This window comes from Vombatus ursinus, unplaced genomic scaffold (genome assembly GCF_900497805.2).
Source record: "Vombatus ursinus unplaced genomic scaffold, bare-nosed wombat genome assembly UNPS02000546.1, whole genome shotgun sequence".
Taxonomy (NCBI): Eukaryota; Metazoa; Chordata; class Mammalia; order Diprotodontia; family Vombatidae; genus Vombatus; species Vombatus ursinus.
The window spans coordinates 1,058,326-1,078,210 of record NW_020940324.1 but is presented as its reverse complement, the minus strand read 5'-3'; the positions used below and the strand labels follow the sequence as shown (position 1 = coordinate 1,078,210).

Here is a 19,885-nt window from a genome sequence, read left to right as displayed (position 1 = left end):
TATTCCCAGAGTCTAATCCTTGGGTCAAACAGGTAAAGGAGTCTCGTCCCACAGATCATACATGACACCTCAGCTCAGACTTCAATCCGACACAAATGCAATGCTAGAAGAACATATCACTGTCTCCCTTTTTCAGTACATTCTTTATTGCAGTAGACACTTCAAATGCCTTAGGATGTTTCAGGGTCACTGTCTCCCTAAATCCAGTGAGTAGCTTTCAGTCAGTTCCCAGGTGTTGTCTATACCAGAGCTAAAGCAATCCCCTAAACTCAAGCATTCAGGGTATGAAGGCTTTTAAAGTAAAACAGCAGGTGACTCAGAGTCTCATCAACTAGCACGATGAACTCTAAGAATCTATCCCGATTTAAGGGCACTCTTGTCCAATGCTTCCCTCCAAACTACACTTTATACTTTAAACTTTAAAACTATACTTTGTGGGCAGCTAGGTGGTGCAATAGATAGAGCATCAGCCCTGGAGTCAAGAGGACCTGAGTTCAAATCCGACCTCAGACACATAACATTCAATAGCTGTGTGACTGGGCAAGTCACTTAACCCTGACTGCCTAAGTAAACAAAAACAAACAAACAAACAAAACCCCTATACTTTAATGGTCCTCTATGATTCAGTCATTTGCATTCTTTGGAGATACTCTATAAAATAAAAATAACTTACATTTTAAAAAACTATATACTTTAAAGTGGAGGGCACAAGGAGGAAGGGTACTCAGAAGATAAATACACCACCCACACAAATCAATGAATGAAGGAAGGAAACTAGCATTTATATAATACCTACTATGTGCCAGGCATTGTGCTAAACACTTCACAAATATCTCATTTCATCCTCATGACATATCAGGGAGGTGGGTGCTATTATTATCCCCATTTTACAAGTGAGGAAACTGAGGCAAACAGGGTTAAATGACTTGCCCAAGGTAATAGAGGGAGTTAAGTCTCTGAGGCGATTTGAATTCAAGTCCTCCTGACTCCAGGGCTGGTGCTAGGACATTAATTTCTTTAAATTGTCTTTTGTAAGTCCAACAGTGCTGTTCAGGCTACCTTATCTGGGAGATAAATTGAAAAACCTATAAAGGCAAAACAAACATCTCATTGCCTACCAGGAGGATCCTCTAAAACGACTGTAAATATTTGTTGTTCAGTTATTTTTCAGTTGTGTCTTCATAACTCTTCATGACCCCGTTTCAGGGTTTTCCTGGCAGAGATACTGAAGTGGTTTGCCATTTCCTTCTCTAGCTCATTTTATAGATTAGGAAATTGAGGCAAACAGGGTGGAGTGACTTGCCCGGGGTCACACAGCTAGGAAGTGTCTAAGGCCAGATTTGAACTCAGGAAGAAGAGATGAAAATATACAGACTGAGTTTTTCTAATGACACATGGTTGTTCACTGAATATGTATTTGTAATTGTTTGCTAGTTTGTGAACTGAATCTTTTCCTTGTAGCTATTATGAGATTTAAAAAAGAATTTACGCCCATAAAGGGTATCCCTTTTTACCAGTAATGACAGTTACCCATTACTCATAACAAATGATAAGGGGAATTTCAAGGCCTGAGAGATTTTGCAGCATTCTTATGGCCCATATTACCTTGAGTCTGCACAGGGCAACAGAAAAACTAAATGGAATTCTTAAGAATCTAACTAATATTTGTGCTAAGACTGGACTTTGGGGGCCTGTTCCTTCCACTTTCCTGCTCACTAAAAGGGCAAAGAAAACTTGGCCTAACAGCAAACCTAAGAGGCTCTCATCTCAGGCTGTGTATGAATACCAGTCAGACCTCCAGTCACTCCCATACCAAAGAAATCGCCAACTAATAGATGAGACTGTGCTAACCACAGTCAGGAGCTAACAAAATGGATTATCTCCTTCATCAATAGCTATTAGAAGTCCTAACTACCTGGTAACCTTGGCAGCAACCTCCAGATTCTAGATCTATATCAAGGCCCCATCCATTGGAAAAAAGCTTCACATCCCCACTGCAACAATCTGTCCTGGGTCTTGTGAACTCCTAATATTTTGTTTGTTACCAGGATTATCAAGTCTGTGTGAATACCAGATCTGAACATACACCCACCACCCAATACCTGACCTGGACTTCTTTGCCCCACTAGAATCAATGGAAAAAGAATCACAAAGTAAATGTACTAGCCTGCTTTCACACCATAAACCATATATAGGATCCCTGCAGGCAACACCTTCAATTAGAAAACCACATATTAACATTAACTATGTTGCACTGTATTTTTATTTATTTTGTGTAACATTTCCTAAGCACATTTTAATCAGGTTCAGGCTGTCTTAGTGTGTGGTGAAAGGCAGCCTACATATTTGACACCTCTGAACTAGACTCTGTCCCCCAACCTTCTGACTTAGGCATCTCAACCCACATCTCCAACCAGATCCAAGTGTTGAATCCTAAACCCATGGTCTTTTTAGTTTTTCCTGGTCCTACTGATCTCTAAGTATCTGACTTGAGCTCTCTGTCATCCTATGGCTGGATGTTCTACATGGCTCGATTCTGAGGATTCTGAGTGTTGATTCTTTTTCTGGGGCTACTGGAGGTTGATATCACTGAGTGAGGCTAAGAGGAGTGCTTTAAAGGGGAGAAAGTAGTAATAAAGAGAGAGACTTTCTTCTGGCATGAATGACTCCCATACTGAAGCCAACCTCCTATAACCAGTCACTCTGAAGAGGGGCTCCCACATGAAAACAGTAAAGTAGGCACACCCACCTCCTGTGTTTATATTTTTGTTCTTCTCCAATTTCCCTGCTATGCTGGCCATAAAGTAAAAAAAAAAGTTGCCTTATGGTGGTCCCCAAGGTCAATGCCAGATTTGGAAGCCTCTACATAACTTCCAACATTCGCTGCAGACCTGGAATGACTGTCTTCCATTTTTTCTTTGCTTCCTACACTGCACTTATTAGTCTGAAATTGTTTTTATTCATAGTTTACTCAGCTAAGAGAAGAGGGCTGGCTCTCAACTGATCCCTTCCATGGTTTTTAATACCAAAAAAGCTTCTCTACTCACAATCTTCCCACCAACTTGTGAACTATGGTCTCTGAGTCACAAGAAGCACTCTATTTGGGACCCTAAGCACCTGGTGAGTGGCACAGCCAGGATTCACTTCTTTGGTAATCCACTCCTCTGGCTTGGTTCCTCTAGGATAGGTCTTTTCATGGTCCCTCTGATGCGACAGACTCCTTCTTGCTTCCACCACTCCACTAATTCTATCCAATTTCTAAGCCCCAGATCAAGTACATCTCCACAATAAAGGTCTCCCTCCCCAGCCCTGAACTAACTGGACTCTTAACTTTTCCCTTCTAAGTATAATATAGCCACTGCCATATCTTCTAATGCTTGCGTGTATCACCTATGGGTATTCATTTTACTTCTCTAATAAAGTGAATGTTATTGAAGGATGTACTTATTAAACACCTCTTATGTGCTAAGCACTGTAGGCATCAAGAGCTTTACAATTATTAACTCACTGGTTCTCACAACCACCTTGAGAAGTAGGTGTTGTTATCTCCATTTTACAGATGAGGCAATGGAGACAGAGGTGAAGTGACTTGCCCAAGATCACACAGCTATGAAGTGTCAATGGCTGGATTTCCTTTTTTTTGGGGGGGGGGGCACAATTGGGATTAAGTGACCTGCCCAGGGTCACACAACTAGTAGGTGTCTGAGGTTTGAATTGCCTAGCTACTACCTACTACTTGTACCACCTAGCTACTCCCAAAGGCTGAATTTGAACCCAGATCTTCCAGACTCCAGGCCCAACGTTTTATCCTCTAGTTGCCTCTGAAGGCATTCAATTATTCAAATGTTAAGTACTTACCGTGTACAGAACACTACCTTAGGCATTAGCAAAGGCACAAAGATATGATAATGGAACTTACAGAGTATGTGCTTTAGAAATATTTGTTGAATGAATGGATCTGCTGACTGAAGGATACATCTGTGTACCCTCATATGGGGCAGACGAGGGAAAACTTCATCTTTCTTCCTTGTCCTTCCCATTTTATAATGCCACCCTGGTTCAAAGACCTCAAAAACCTTATTGCTTACCTTTTTCACTGTGTCTGTTTAAGTGGAGGGCAGGAATAATAGCCTGATACTGAGGTCCAATCATGATCTCCTGAAAAGTCAATATGCCAGAAGAATTACCCACTAATAATAGGGCACAATGTGGCCTTCATGGGGCTCCCAGCATGCAGATGGTCTGGGTAGCTATTTCCCAACCTTCTTGCTTGCTTTTTCCACAAGTGCATGCAGGTCAATTCCCTTTGTAGGTCCTCCCAGGTGTGTATCTTTGTTGGTTCCTACCCTATCCAAATGGCTTGGGTAGGAGAAAACTATTCTTGCTCTGAGGCTAATGGAGCCCTTGATGTTCTATCAACTATCACTATCACCATTTCACAGAGGAGAAGTAGATTGACATCCTGAGGTGATAGAATCTATAACTGGCAAAGTAAGGTTCCAATCCTCTTTCCCTTATGCTAAGCCATGTTCCCCCACAAAATGATTATCAGAAATGCTGGGGAAGGTCTGTTGATGTGGCCCTGGGTTCTCTTAGGCTCTCATCCCACCTCAAAGTCTCTGTTCTCAAAGAGCGTCCCAAGGATCACTCACTTTCTTACACTCGTTGGAAGGCAGAGAGTCTTCTTCTGAGTCAGATGAGGAAGAAAAACAAGGCTCTTTGTCTTCATCAGCAAGGAAATGTGCTTTGGGAAGAGGAAAACAGTAACGTGGGCAGTTACGACTTGGCTTGTAACACTACTTTACTCCGTACTACAGATAAGGCCACAAAAAATAAAGAATGGCAGCTCACAGCTCTGAAAACAAAGGGCTGCACATATTTTGCTACACTGTGAGTTTGGAAGTACAAGTATTTTCCTCATTTTGTTCATGGCAACTAAGGTTTGGAGATGGCAAATGATTTGTCTAAGTGGGAGACTCAGAAGACCTGAGTCTCCATGGCCAATGCTCTTTCCATCATACCCTAAACCCCTGTCTGTAAGGGGGATGGAGGGGGGAAGAGAGGGAGGGAGGGAGAGAGACAGACAGACAGACAGACAGACACTACACAAGTGGCTGCATTGATTCTAATTATGTGATTCTGAAAAAGGAAAAAGGAAACCAAGGTATATGAGCAACATCCCTTGGAGAGGACCGAGGAGCAGGGGCTGACTCTTCTGAAGGGTTCTCCCCAACTGCCCCACACACAGTTTGCCTCACCCCAAAAAGAGGCTCAAACTGGTGGGCAGAGGGGCTGAATCGAAGTTCAACTCCTAGCCTGTCCATCTGTTTGGGTGAAGCTGTGCTCTACCCTTGACACTTATCAAAATTCTCAATCGACATCAGTAGTAAAACCTACAGCTGGCCTGGTTGGGGAACAGGTCCGATGCATCGTGGGAAGTGACAGATGGGGTCAGGTCATCCGCTGATGACTGTGTCTCCTCCTCTTCTTCCCCTGAAAGCAAATCCTTGGCTATTTGTTCCTTTTAACAAGAAAGTGAAAAACAGTTTTTTTTTCAAACTTGAGGTCCAGAATGAAGCAAATGTTTTCCCCAGGTACTATAAAGCTTAGGCACTCCCCTCAATGTCATTAACTCCCCGAGGGAATTCCCTTCAAGACAGTCCCACAAATGAGCCTCCCAGATAATCTCCTCTGGATCCCACTACCTGAGATCCACAGGTCATGATGTTCTATGAAAATCTCTGTGTTCCTCTCCCTTTAACCAATCTTCCTTCTGGCCTCACTTCTTATCTAACATTCCCCAAGGTCAGGGTAAATTTTATCAATTAATCAGTCTAAACCAGACTTGCAGACTGACACTCACCCAAGGTGAGTTCATGCTGAAAATATTAGCAGGAAACACTCTGTTAATTTTACAAAGCTGTTACGTTTTGAACAGGATTTACAAGTTTAGTCAAACAAAAAACTGCCTTGATATGAACAACAAGGTTAACCTAGTTTCCACACCAGTTTGCAATCATTCCAAGTGATCTGTCTCTGTTCTGTAGTTCTCCCTTACCTTATCCAGGGTCATATCTGGGAGGTTGGGGGTAATGTCATTGCCCTCACTCTCCTGCTCCGAAATTGGATCTGATGCTTCATAGCCATAGAGTGCAAGCAGTTCTTCAAACGGCATGTCGCTGCTCTGAGGGAGAAGATGACAAAACATCACCAAGGGAGACTGGCGGGCCCAAGAACAATCCTTTCAGAGTACTATGACCTTTGCTCCTAAGCTGGGATTTAAGAGGAAAACCCAGCATTAAGAAACTTATTAAGATGAGTTGGACGCATGCAGACAATCAGGTACATTTATCTCAACCCTTCCTATTCTTTAGCATCAACCCTCAGTGATCAGTACTTACTGTGCATACCACACAATTGAGTACTCTGTTACACTGTTTTATGGTCTAATTGTTTCACAGTATATGCATTCTCTCTCAAATGAAACCAAGAGCCTCAAGAATATGGACCTGCACTGAACTCCAGTGGACACTTGGTAGGCCTCCCACAGACATCTTTTGAATTTTACTTTCTAACTCCCCGAGAGCCTCCTATCTTGGGTGTACCACATCTTGATAAGGCTGTGCTGGGCACTAAAGGATGTAACAGGCGAGAAGTCTGCTACCTTAGGTTTGCATCCCAGCTCTGTCACTTAGGTGTAGTACACATTTGGGCCAAGCATATAACTGCTCTGGGCCTCAATTTCCTCATGTATCAGAGAGGAATAATAAATCTCCATCCTGCTTATCCCAAGGATGCAGAAAGATACTGGAGCACTTCAAAACAGTAAAATGGAGTACAAATGCAAGCTGTAACATATGTTACACAAACTAGTATTTTTATTGCATGTTGTAACAGGAGATGATTGGGTGGAGCTGACAAAATTTTTCACTCTACAACTTCAGGTTTTTATATATTTCCATGACTCTTGTTTCCTCTTTGGAAATGATTAGAGAGAAAAGGGAGGTAAGGAGTGGAAAGAAGTCAAAACAGTCATGAAGGGCTGAATGAAAAAGGTTTTACTGAAGCCAATTTAAAGAAATCTTGGGGTGTGGGGAGAAAGGACATGTAAAACATCCTCCTGCCTCACCCCCATTGTTCTATTAGTCCAGCAGCCTGTCTCTAAAAATGACACCAAGGGATGGTCTGGAGGAGGGCATGTTTTACTGACCGTAATGTCAACTTCCAAGATTCTAGGACTATGCTCCATGGTCTCTGCAGGGGTCCTAGCATCCTTTGGAAAAGGGATAGGGTGTCAACTTCCTGAGCAACCCCACACCCCACCCTCAATGGCTCAGAAGGCTACCTTTCCCAGAAAGGCTACGGTTGAGAGTCTAGGAACACTAAGGGGAAGCAGCTCTGGAGAGGGGTCTGGGATTCCAATCATTCATGCTACCAGCCTACTGCCCCAAGGCATGGTGGGAGGGTGAACTGAGTCTTTTATCTTCAGGGCAGGATACTAGAAAACAAGTCAATCCCTCAAGGACTCTTTTCACTGGGGAATATCTTATTTCCCCTAAAAAGAACCAAATGAGGATTCAACTGTTCAAAGTTTTCACTCTCATCCCCAGATGCTGAAAACATGCCTGGGAATTCCCAATCAGAAAAGTGAGGAGGTGAGGCTACTGGGATGGATTAGAGGCTACCCAAGACAGGTTTTCCCAGCCCATCCTGATTCATCTCACTGTGTACCTGAGATGTGTTGAAGCTTTTCTCCAGTTCTTCTAGTGACTTTTCTTTGTCCTGTGTCTCACCTTCCTGTTCTTCTCGGATACCGTAGTTTTGGGACAAGATCTCTGACAGGTTGAAACGGTGGTCATCAGAGCCCATGGACACAACTGTGGGGGATACCAATCTGAGTGAGTTTCCCTGACTTGTAGGATAGTTGTTCAATGGAGTAAAGTCCCTGCTTCCCCTATCCCCAACTCTGCCTTTTGCCATCCTACCTATCCTTTAAAAGGCCACGCTCAAATATAGCCTCCCCTCATGAAGCAGTCTCTGCTCCCTCAATTGGAAGTGATTCTTTCATCATTTGATTTCACAGGAATTTATACTCTTCTCATGTACTTGTTCTAATCTGAATAATGTCTGGTACCTGTCCTATTAAACTGAAGTTCCCTGAGGCCAGGGACTATGTCTTACTTATCTTTGGAGGTTCCCCTAGAGTCACATAAGACGTCCTTAATATATATTTGTTGAGTTTAATTCTAGCATATCAACAATATGAATGACTCCAAGAAAATATACCTAGCTTTTCTAGTATTAGGTACTAAGAAAGATGGGAAAAACTGAAACCATTAAGGTAACTGGGAAAGAGTCTTAGAAATCTGTTGGAATAACACAAAAACGTTATTTTTATAAATAACTTCATTTTGCATAGACTGCCTGCCAGCCTCTTCCTTAACCAACACTACTCCCCAGAAAGGACAATCTAGGCCCCAGTCCTGCCTACACTGTGTTACTTTAGCTCGAGGAATCTTCAAGTCAAGTTCTATAATACCACTTGCTACTGCACAGATTTGCATAAACCACAGATCAAATCAATCGTTTAAGGGTTGGATCTAACCCACGAAAGAAGTTTGAGACTTATCCCTTGACGCCAGTCTTATAAAGGGCTGTCAATTGCACTACAACGGCTTTTGCCATCATGTTTCTTAACTGGAGTTGAAAACACCTTATAACCAGGCTCCCCTTTTGCCTCCTTGTTTGGTCAAGCAAGCCATGAGGCCAAAGAAAGCTGTTTGCCAGTAAAGAGCAGAGAATCTGGAACAGAACCCAGCATTATTCTCTGCCCTGGGTTCTCTCCGGCCTAGGAGGGAGAAGCAAGGGGTGGGTGGGTCCTGCCTGAGCCCTGGGCAGTCTCCACTCACCAGCTTGTCTCAAAACAAACAGCACTGAAGTTAGAGACCCAGCTGCCAGGTGACAAATGGAGGATGGGACTGGCCTCGGCCTTGGCAGTCAAGTGCCAGGGTGCCCGTGCCCGTGGCTGGAAGCAGAGAAAGAAGCCATGAAAACTTGAGGGCAAATACCTGCTGCTGTCTGCAGGCCGGGCTCCCCGGGGCATAGGCTGTGAGCTGGGTAGGAGACCACCCGCGGGCTCTGCCTCCCCGCCGAGGCCTACGGAAGGAAACAGACACCAACGGATCACATACATGATGGTCTGCCAGAAATTGTTCCCTACTTCCTCATGCCCCATTCCTGCCCAGAGACTTGATAGTCATACTCCACCTCCCTCATTTCCCCTCTCACCGTTTACTCTGGACTCTGGGAAAATTGTTGCCAGACTGTGAAATCTAAATGAACCAACAGCTTCAGTGACTTGGTCAGGCAAACTTTAGGAATGTGACTGCAATGGTGATTCAGTCATTGAAGGGACAAAAGTCAGAAAATACATTTCCACAAGTGTACTAAGCAGCTCAACTATAGCACAAGGACCTCACCATGCCATGGGATCATATTAGAGAGATGACCTTAATCCTTCGCGTGCAGACTTTTTGACTTATCAGAAAATAAAGTCATCCTAGGCTGGACCTAGGAAGAAACCTGCCTTTTATACCAAAGGCCATATAACAGAAAGGGCAAGACATGCTAAACCATGTAAAAGAAAGGAAAGGCTTTAACTCCCTTCTACTGTATTTCACCGCATAATTATCGAACCCGGTTCTCTCCCACCTCATCCCCCAGTCCAAAAACTGGTTTATAACCTTTCGTCACATAATCATAGCATTGTATAATTCTGTTTCTCACGCTGCTTAACATGTAAACAGAACAGCAACGTATTTACCAGTGGCATCTATTAAGCATTTATTTCTCTTGCATTGCAAGCCTAGAGCCTAGAATTCTCGGCTCACCTGAACTGTCAGTACATTTCCAAAAGCCCACTTCCGTGGTTTATTTAGAAAGCTATGGTATTGTCACTCAACCCAATGAAGAGCTGTAGTCGCAAGGGGTAGCAAGTGGGCAGGCGAAGCTGCCATGAGCAAATCACGTGATACGGTAAAACTTGCATCTTCCCCCACTAGCTAAACTGTATAGTTCATCTGCCAGTGATACAGTTTAGTAATAAATGATTTTTAAGTAACACTGGCACAAGTTTTTAAAAGCTTCACATAATGTTCACACCCCCACCTTTTTTTGCAAAAACACAAAACAAAAAACAAAAACAAAAACCTGTCATAAAATCTGTGTCAATTATGCAGTGAAATACTATACGTAGCCAACTTCCAGCAGGAAAAGAGAGGAAAGAAGAAAGGATTTATTAAGCACCTATTATGTGCCAGACACTATCTTAAGCACTTTACAAACATCTTCTATCTACATTTGATCCTCACAGCATATCTGAGAGTTAGATAATATTATCCCACTTTGCAGATGAGAAAACTGAGGTAGACAGAGATGAAATGAGTTGCCATGGATTACACAGCTACCGTCTTGAAGATGGATTTTAATTCAGGTTTTCCTGATTTCAGGCTCAATGCTCTATCCACTGAACCACCTAGCTGCCTCTGCAAGTCTCTCATCATAAAAAATAACACTAGTTACATCCACTATCCACTGAGAATGAGGGAGTCTCTTCTTTCTCCCCATCTTAAGACATCAGACAACTTAATCTTCTCCTTAACTATTCCTATATAGTCTCTGCTCTAAAAGCAGGCCAGCCTCTTCAATAACCACACATGCTCCACACATCCCCCCCCAACACTACCCCCAATTAGAATTTTTCAAAACCTTAGGATTGATTCCAACAATGTTGCCACTGCTCAAAATTTGCCTCTGGAAGCTGCTTTCAAGGCCTGCTATTTTGTCTTCTGAATATCTTCAATGACGGCAAATCTTTGTTTTGCAAGCATATACGAATTTTAGAAAAGATATCATTTGAAACTAAATCTGGACAACAAAACAGAAAGAGCTAAGAAGGTATATATGCTGTAAAAAAAATAAATAAAGTTGTAGATTTAAGAGCTGGAGGAGGGATCTTAGAGGTTAAGTGACTTGTCCAGGTTCAGAGATATGAACAGGGTCTTCTTGACCTCCAAGTCCAGAACCATACCACCATTCTAAAATATTTCTCTTGGAGATTGGAAGAAAACAAGCCATAAAAGAGTAAAGTAGGAGTCAGATGACTTTCGCAGCTCGACCACTGACTTGCTCTACAGGCTACACCACTTAACCAATCTGTACAAAGCGCAACACAAATGTCAAGTGAATGTTGTGCAGATTGTAAAAGGAGATAGAATGAAAGCACTTAGGTTTTTGGGAACTCCTCACGTGGTTATAATAAAGACCTCAAGTCCTTCCCATTCCTCATTAAAATAAAATATTTGAGGAATAATTTCAGGATCCTTTAGAATAATTTTAGAATTTCTAGTTTCCTTCCAAACTCAGCTCAATGCTTTCTCCTACATGAAGCTTTCTCAAAGCCCCCAGCAGTTCCCACCACCACCCCATTACTTTTATATTTACTGTATCCTTACATATGTCTGTTTTTGCCCATAGAATGTAAGTCCCTTGAGGGCAAGGATTAGTTCATTTTTCTCTCTGCATTGCCAATACCTAGCAAATTGAAGGGTCTTAATAAACGCGTGCTGATGAATTGATATCTTAGATAAAAGTCACAAGATTGATTTTCCTACAGCCTCTAGACTGGCTGTGAAAGCAGTTCCAGATGTGATTTAAGTAATGGCAGGGTAACTTATGCCAGGGTACCAGTGGCCCTAAATGCCCAACTCACCTTTAGGGAACAACATTCTTATTTGGTTTGGAATCTATGGGAAATAATCTCTACTCTAAATACTCTGGGAAGCAACCAACTATGTCTGTGATCCCAAGGATCCCCATAGCCTGGAGGTTGGTTTTACAACAATAACAAAAGAAAAATCCAATTTAAGGTAACTCCTGGATCCAAGTCTTCCAAAAGCATTTATTCAGCCTTTCAATGTGCCAGGCAAACACTAGGTACTGGCTGGTATAGTTTAGCCAAGCCTGCTCTCAGGACGCACCTTCTTTCTCTGAGTCATTTCACTTTAACAAGGTTTCCCATGTAGGGTTCCTATGCAATCCTATGCCCTGTGCAGTAGCTGCTGCAGCTCCTTTCCCCAGGTCAGCCCTGCCTGCTTTAATGCCTCAGTTTCTCTTCAGGCTCTCTTTGGGAGCTGGGGTCAAGCAGTCTCTTTGTAACCATGACATTGTTATGAATATTCTGTTAACACTTGGTTGTGATTAAAAAGCACAAGAACCAGGTTGTCTGGGATACCCACAAAATGGCCCACCTTACGGAAGCAGAGCACATGGTAACACTGAATTCCTCTGTAACTGACTTGGGTTACAGCAATACGAGGGGAACACATGTACCCTCCAAGTGTGACTACTTGGACATAATCAAGACTCTGCAAAGTCTTGGTGTCGTCGTTTTAACAAGCCGTTCACAACACTTGGGAAGTCAGATCTCACACTGCAGCATCTATCTTAATCACGTCTTGTCTCCCCAGTCAGACTGCTGTCCACTCACGAGCAGGGATCGTGTCTTGTGTTTCTCTTGCATCCCCTATGTCCCTTCCTGCCTCCCAAGCCCCTGACCCAGCAGAGCCAGCACAAAGAAAGACCCAAACACTTGTTGACTGAAAAAATATGGGAGGACAGGGCAAGGCAAAGAGGTACAAAATACTGGCAGAGAGAACAAAGATTCCCCACCCCACCTGGTTGAACCTTCCCTGATTCAACCATGCTTTAATAACAGGGCAAAGCTGTTGCTCCTGATGGAATTGTCTGCTGATGGTCTCTGATGTAAATCACTTTAATTTTCCCATGAAGCTGACAGTACTGCCCTGCCCAGCTAGTAAAACTGATGAAGACGCTTCAAATAGTAGATGGATTTACGGCCATTTCTAGGACCAGAAAGCCAGGGAATGCATGCTTGTCACTGGTGGTGCTCAAAGCCTCAATGCCCTCCTGTCAGAAAAACTAAGCTGTCCCACAGAATCACTGGCAGAAAAGCCTACTCTGGCACAGTGGGCAGAAGGGTCTGGTGGAAACTATCCTTCACAGAGCTCTGATTAGGAATTAACCATGCTCTTGTGTTACTGACCATTAGGTAAAGCAACCATTCACTGTTACAGAGGACACTTTTCAAAATCATTCTTCTTCATCTAAACACCAACTAGATTTTCAGGAAGATTACACACAACCCAAAATGCCTGGTAGGAACTAAGTGACAATATTCCTGATAGATTCTTTTTTTTGCAAGTATCAAGTAGTAATCTTGGACCAATCGTTTTTTTTTTTTTTAAATAAAGTCAAGAGATGATGAAGCTACAGTTAAAATTCCTTCAGGAACTGATTTACACTAGCTGGTCTATTCTCATTAGGCCAAGGCTTAGGCACCTTTTAGCTCCAAGTTTCAACTGCAGAACAACTACAATAAGTAGAAAGATAAAAAGCAAAGAAAGAAACCAGCAAAATCCTCAAGTACTTTCCACTGACCAAAGAATAAACCTAAACTCTTCAGATGGCCATCTTCAATCTAAATACTCCCTACTTTCATGGCCTTATCTTTCTCCTCTCTCCTCTCCCAGTCTGGCTAGAGTACAGTGTACCAGTGTACCAGCTGCACCAGGCATGCCCCTAAATTTCTAGTCTCTGTACCTTTTCTCACCTATTCCTTTTCTTCTTTGTGTTTCTTTTTAGGCAACTAGGGGGGTCACACAGCTAGTAAGTGTCAAGTGTTTGGTCTGAGACCAGATTTGAACTCAGGTCTTCCTGACTTCAGGGCCGGTGCTCTATCCACTGTACCACCTAGCTGCCCCTCACCTATTCCTTTTCCTGGAAGGTCTTTCCTGGGCCGCTAAGTTACCTGTCAAAATCCTCACCATTTCTTCTTTGAGGCCCAGCTCAAATAAAACATCCTCCTTGAAGTCCATTCTGAACCTACCAAGTGGAAATATCTGCCATCTCCGAATCCCAACAGTACTGTGTAATCCTATTAATAAGAAATGCCAATACTTAGCCTCTGCCACAAACTGATTGTGTGAGTCTGGGCAAGTTACCTAACCCTTCTGTACTCTCTAGGTAACTTAGACTTCAAATGGAAGCAAAAGTGCAACTTGTATTAAGAAGGAATTCCCTAGACAGTGTTCAATCTCTATCCCTTTAAGGATTATGAGTTCCTCCATGACATAAACCTTATAGAAAAACATGGACAAGCCATGAATGGGTTACAACCTGTATCTTTGAAGGGGACATCCAAATCAATGAGATCACAAATCCATTTGAGTATTTTTAGGTTTATGAAGCCATTTCTGAATAATGACCCTGGAAGGCAGGAGGTACAATTATCATTGCCCCCAGGAAATGGATGAGGAAACTCAGATTCAAGTTGAAGTTAAAGATAACAGTAATATTTGCTAGCATTTATATAGCACTTTTAAGATTACCAAAGTACTTTATCTTATTTGATCTTCACAACAACTCTAGGAGGTAGGTGCTACTATTATCCCCATTTGGTAGATGAAGAAACTGAGACAGACAGCAGTTAAGTGACTTACCCAGGCCCACATAGCTAGTGTGTATCTGAGGCTAGATCTGAACTCAAGTCTTCCTGACTCCAGGTCAAGTGTTTTATCCACTGAACCTGGCTTCCTTGATGCCCCGATCAGGACTAGAACCCAAGTGCCCTTACTCTAAGCCCAGAGTTCTTTTGGCTACATCACACTCCCTTCTCTCAGGCCTTTAAGTAGTGAAGAATACTGGGTTTTATTTTAAGCCTCTTAATATTTAAGACCCTACACAAGGTCCAGGCCTGCTTCTCTAATACATACTCTTCCTTCCACATACTCTAAATTCCAGTAAAATTGAATTATTTTTAATCCTCTGTCCTGGTCTTCATTCTCCCACCTCTCCTTCCTATCTCCTTTCGCTTCAGTCTTTCCCTTCCTTCAAAGTCTCATTAAGGTGCCATCTCTCAGATGAAACCTTGCCTTTCCTGAAACCCTCTCTCTCAGCCCTCCTCAAGTAATTTTTCACAACATTTTGAAGAGAACGTAATTTCTCCCTCCTCAAATTTCTCACAACATTTTACCTGGCTTTCTTTGGCATTCATTTCACTCCTTTTTGTATATATCATTGTGAATGTCTTTCTCTACTAGATTTTAAGTTTCTTGAGAGCAAAGTACAGCTATATAGAAGCTACTTTGTATCCCCAGTGACTGGCATACAGTAGATGCTTAAAGCTTGAAGAATGAACGGAAACTTGAACGAATTAATGTGGTGGTGGAACCAGGAGCAGAGCAGGCAGCCACCAGAAATTACCTGGGATTGCCTCAGCGGCTCTGGTACAACAAAATGCCCCCCACAAATCAGTTTATTACATTCTCCTCTACTGAAATTAATGACTTCAATCTGTACCAAACCTTCAATAGGAGGACATCTATCCTCCAGGTTTTGCCAAGAAAGCAACCCAAACCATAAGCAATACTTAAATGTCACTTTGCCAGGGAATAAAGCCCCTCTTACCCAGACAACTTTATACACCAGCACGTTAACCACTGAATCTTTAGGAATAATATTGCTACCTGCATTGCTGATCTCTGTCATCACCCAGGATCCCCCAGAAAACCCACTTTTCTGGTGTGAGAGAAGCAGTAAGGCAAAGTTGAAAGAGCCCTGGCCTGGGAGAAAGGGGCGGGAAGGGGTAAGCAGATTTGGCTTCTAGTCCTGGTCCCAGCCTCTTGACTCACAATGGGAACTGTGGCAATCATTTCCCTCCTCTAAGGTTTTTTCCAGCGCTGCCTTTTTTTAGGATCTGAGATGCAAAAGCCCTCTTTCTTTCCTTTCCCCTCCCTCCTGCATTTGCTGTAACGCCTTACCTAGGTCCCAGGTTCAAGTGTAACGGCCCATGCAAAAGTTTCTTAACCACTCTGAGGGTGGAGGAGGAACCCATGCACCTCCGCTGCAGCAAAGCGCAAAGCTCCCAGATCTACGAAGCAGCTGCGCTCGCGCAACGCGCAGGGAGTGCAATGCAGCGCCGCAAACATTCCCTCCCCACCCCACCCCGAGCAACTGCTTCGCAAAACCCCGGGAGAGCCCCGCCCAGCCCCGCCGCACCCGGCCAATGGACGGCTTAGCTGGACACTGGGCAAGCACCCTTCCTCCGGCGCAAACAGCGCAGGGTGCGCTCAGCAAAGTTTGCAAAGGCGCCGCGACGCTAAGATGCGCGGAGCGTCAACTGGAGAGCCGCAGAGCAAGAGCTGGGGAGGTGGGGGGAACGCGGATAGGAGGGGGAGGAAGATCTCAGCGATTCCCGGTCCCCCAACCCAAAAAAATACACACACCACCACACACACCCCTTCCACGGAGACGCTAAGCCTCAGCGTACCAACAGCTAGCTCCGCAAAGTTTGCAAGCGCCGAGTAGGCGCGCACCGCCCCCTCTTCCCCTCCAGCTCCCCTAGCGCCAGCGTGCGGCCCGCCCCCCTCCCATTCCCAGCCCCAACTCCGCTCCACCCCCCCATCCAGCCGCCCCGCTCCTCCGCCCCCCCTCCAGCCCAGCAGAGCCGAGGCCAGCCGCCGCACATGCGCACCCCGGCCCGCGGCTCACTATTGCGCCGCCGCGGAGCTCGGCCCGTAGCTCGCTATGTAGCAGCCGGGGGCGGTTGGCGGTTGGGGGGGGGGAGAGGAAAGCTGCGCGCGGCCCCCGGCGGGAGGTGGCCGGGCTCTGGTCCTCGCGCCCCGCTACAAACCCTCCCCCCCCCCCGCGTCCCGGCTCCTGTCCCCATCTGTGTCTAGTCAGCTGCGGGCCAGGAGGGGCTATGGACACCGGGAGGTGGGGGGTTTGGGGGGATACAGCAGCGGCGGCGGGCGGTCCTCGGCCAACCCCGGTTCACTCACCTCCGCCATGGCCGTGTGTGAGCGGGAGGCGACGGCCGCGCCGGGAGCCCCGGATGTGAAGCCGCCCGCTCATTGGCTGCCGCCGCCTCCATCAGGGGGCAGGGGGAGGCTGCGGGCAGTGGGAGGGAGGGGTGGGGGGAGGAGCGAGGGGAGGGGCCAGGAAGAGAAGGGGAGCGAGGGGGAGGGGCCAGGAAAAGGGGAGGTGCCACGAAGAGATGTGTTTGTGAGAAGGGGGAGAAGCCGTAAAGGGAGGGACAAGGAGGGGAGGTGGGGGTAAAAAAAGGGTGAGACTGTCCAGGAAGGGGGAGAAAGGAGGGCCTGGAGACCAAAAATAGTGGAGGGGAAAGTGGTGTGGTCTAGAGGCGGAGTGAGAGAGACAGAGAGAGAAAACTAGGGGCCAGAAAGGGGAGTGGGAGGAGCTAGGAAGAGGGCGTGGCCTCAAAGGCAAAGGGTAGGGGGGTCTTTAGGGTAAGGTTAGGGGAGAGGGCTTTAAGCTTAGGAGGTAGGAAAGAACCTTGAGGGGCAGGGAAGACCCCTACCCTGAGAGGCATTGTGCCCACATAACTGCACAGTCCCCAACTCACCAAATGACTTTGGACCAGTCCTTTTCTCTTTATTGGTCTGTTTCCTTTTTTGTAAATAGAGGGGTTTGCTGCAAAAGACCTATGGGGAAGGTGATGGGAAAGCTATCTTGGTACAATGAAAAGGGCATGGAACTTGGAGTCTAGAGGACCTGAGTTCAAATCCCCGCTGTTACTTATTGCTTGGATGAGCCTGGGAAAGTCGCTTAACCTCACTTGTCGTCAGGTCCCTTCTATGTCTAACACTGTCAGTCCTTTCCCTTCCCCTCCCTTCTCAGGCTTTATTCCGTAAGTAACTTAACTAATCAGCTGATCCCCTTTCCCTCCCTTCTCCATCTTTATTCCAAATATAACTTACTTAACCCACTGATCCTCTTGTCCTCCCTTCTCAGCTCTTATTCTAAATGTAACTTAACCCAGTGATCCTCCTTTCCCCACTCTTCTGAGTGCTTTTCCCAAATATAACTTACTTGGAAACTTATTGCTTGTTGGGTCTGGATTCACCAAACTAATTATATGCTTCCTTGAGGGCAGGAATTCTGTGGTATTCCCAAACCAGCCCAAGTCAGTACTTCTTTATTAGTTTATAATTTTTGAAAATGGCCGACAATTTATCTAACACTTAAGTTGTGCAAAACATTTTACTTACACAGTTTCATTTGAATCTTACAACTCAAGGAACAGCACTACTGGATCACAGGGTATTGAAGGGCAAGGGAGGTTATGAAGGGCTTTGAACACCAAACAGAGCATTTTATATTTGATCCTGGAGGTGATGAAGAGCCATTGGAGTTTACTGAGAAAAAGAGAGCGACATGGTCAGATCTGTATTTTAGGAAAATCTTGGCACCTGTGTGGAAGATGGATTGGAGAGACGTGGTAGGGATGCCAGTCAGGAGACTGCTGCAATAGTCCAGGTGTGAGGTGATGAGGACCTGCACCAGCGTAGTGTCGGTGTTGGAAAAGAGAAGGGGTCATGTAGGAGATATTACAATGTTAAATCTACAAGCTTTGGCAACAGATTGGATATGGGATGGTGAGAGTGAGGAGTTGAGGATGACAATAGGGAAGTTGGAAAGAGGTGAGGGTTTGGGGGTAATGGTAGAAATATGATACTGGAGGTCAGCAGAGGTGTTAGGACTAGATAAGTAGATTTAGGAATTATCAACATAGAGATGAAAGTTGAATCCATGGGAGCTGATGAGATCACTTAGAGAAATAGTGTTGAAGGAAAAGAGACAAGGACCCAGGAGACGAACCCTATGGGAGTATATGGTTAGTGGACATGACCTGGGTGAAGATCCAGCAAAAAAGATTGAGGAGAAGCAGGAGTTCCAGCTAAAATCCCACTTCTACCAGAAGCTTTTCCCTATATTCTTTAATGCCGGTGCCTTCCCTCTCTTGATTATCCCCAGTTTATGCAGTATGTACGTATATATAAATATATATGGCGTGTACATAGTTCTTTGCATGCTGTCTCCCCCAGACTGTAAGCTCCTTGAGGGTAGGTACTGATTTTGCCTTTCTTTGTAACCCCACTGCTTACCCAAGTGTCTGCTATATAATAGGCACTTCATAAATCCGTGTTGAGTAACAGACTTCTGGGAAAAGGCATTCATTCAGGTCCTTTTGGGTGTAATTTTATATAATGGACCCATTTTCCTCAAGAGATCAGATACTCCTAATTTCTAGGAAATATCTCCTTTTTCCCCTCAAGATTTCCAATAAACAATATCAGTGAATCAGGAGGCTCAGTCCCATGATAGAATAGAATACCAACAGGTAAGCTTAAACTAAGCACAAAAGAGGAGATATTAAAAATTAGAGGAAAAATAGAATGGAAACAAAAAATAGAAATTATAAATAAAACTAAAAGCAGGATTTTTTAAAAAGACAAACAAAATTGAAAAACTTTTAACCAAACTGGTTAAAAATAAGGTTCAGAAAATCAAATCAACAAAAATAGCAAATGAACAAGGAGAAATCACAACAAAACCAGAAGAAATAAAAGAATTACCAGAACCTACTGTGCAGTTATATGTAAACAAAACAGAACACAAAAGAATTAGAGGAATCCCTTCAAAAATTTAAAATACCCAAATTAACAGAAGATCAAATAGAGATCTTAAATAATCCATTCTCAAAAAAAAGAAAAAAAGAAAAGAGAGCTAGCTATAAAAGAAAAACAAGCCCTGGTCCTACTGGAGTGATAGGAGAATTCTATCAAACATTTAGTATCAGTACTACACAAATTATTCTCAAAAGTTGAGAAAGCACCTCATTATATTCCTTCTATGAGATAAACATAGTCTTAATACCTAAACCCAGGAAAAACTAAGCACAGAAGAATTATAGTCCAATTACCATTAATAATATAGATTCAAA

General features: G+C 44.1%; 1 protein-coding gene across 6 annotated transcripts in view; it reads right to left on the bottom strand.

Annotated features, from left to right (window-relative positions):
- Window positions 1-16,956, bottom strand: part of MIER2 (MIER family member 2) — a 41,038-nt gene extending 24,082 nt beyond the window's left edge. For 4 of the 6 annotated variants that reach the window (XM_027859752.1, XM_027860058.1, XM_027859820.1 and 1 more), the window contains exons 1-8: window positions 16,920-16,942; window positions 9,069-9,156; window positions 7,732-7,877; window positions 7,211-7,273; window positions 6,059-6,184; window positions 5,398-5,521; window positions 4,653-4,744; window positions 4,089-4,158 (exon numbers count right to left, since the gene is read on the bottom strand). In XM_027859752.1, the coding sequence (XP_027715553.1) occupies window positions 4,089-4,158; window positions 4,653-4,744; window positions 5,398-5,521; window positions 6,059-6,184; window positions 7,211-7,273; window positions 7,732-7,877; window positions 9,069-9,156; window positions 16,920-16,928 (718 nt within the window). In that variant the 5' untranslated portion in view covers window positions 16,929-16,942. Of the gene's footprint in view, window positions 1-4,088; window positions 4,159-4,652; window positions 4,745-5,397; window positions 5,522-6,058; window positions 6,185-7,210; window positions 7,274-7,731; window positions 7,878-9,068; window positions 9,157-16,919 lie in introns of all 6 variants that reach the window. The other 2 variants (XM_027859972.1, XM_027859901.1) reach the window with 2 other exon arrangements.
- Between the last annotated feature and the right edge of the window lie 2,929 nt (window positions 16,957-19,885).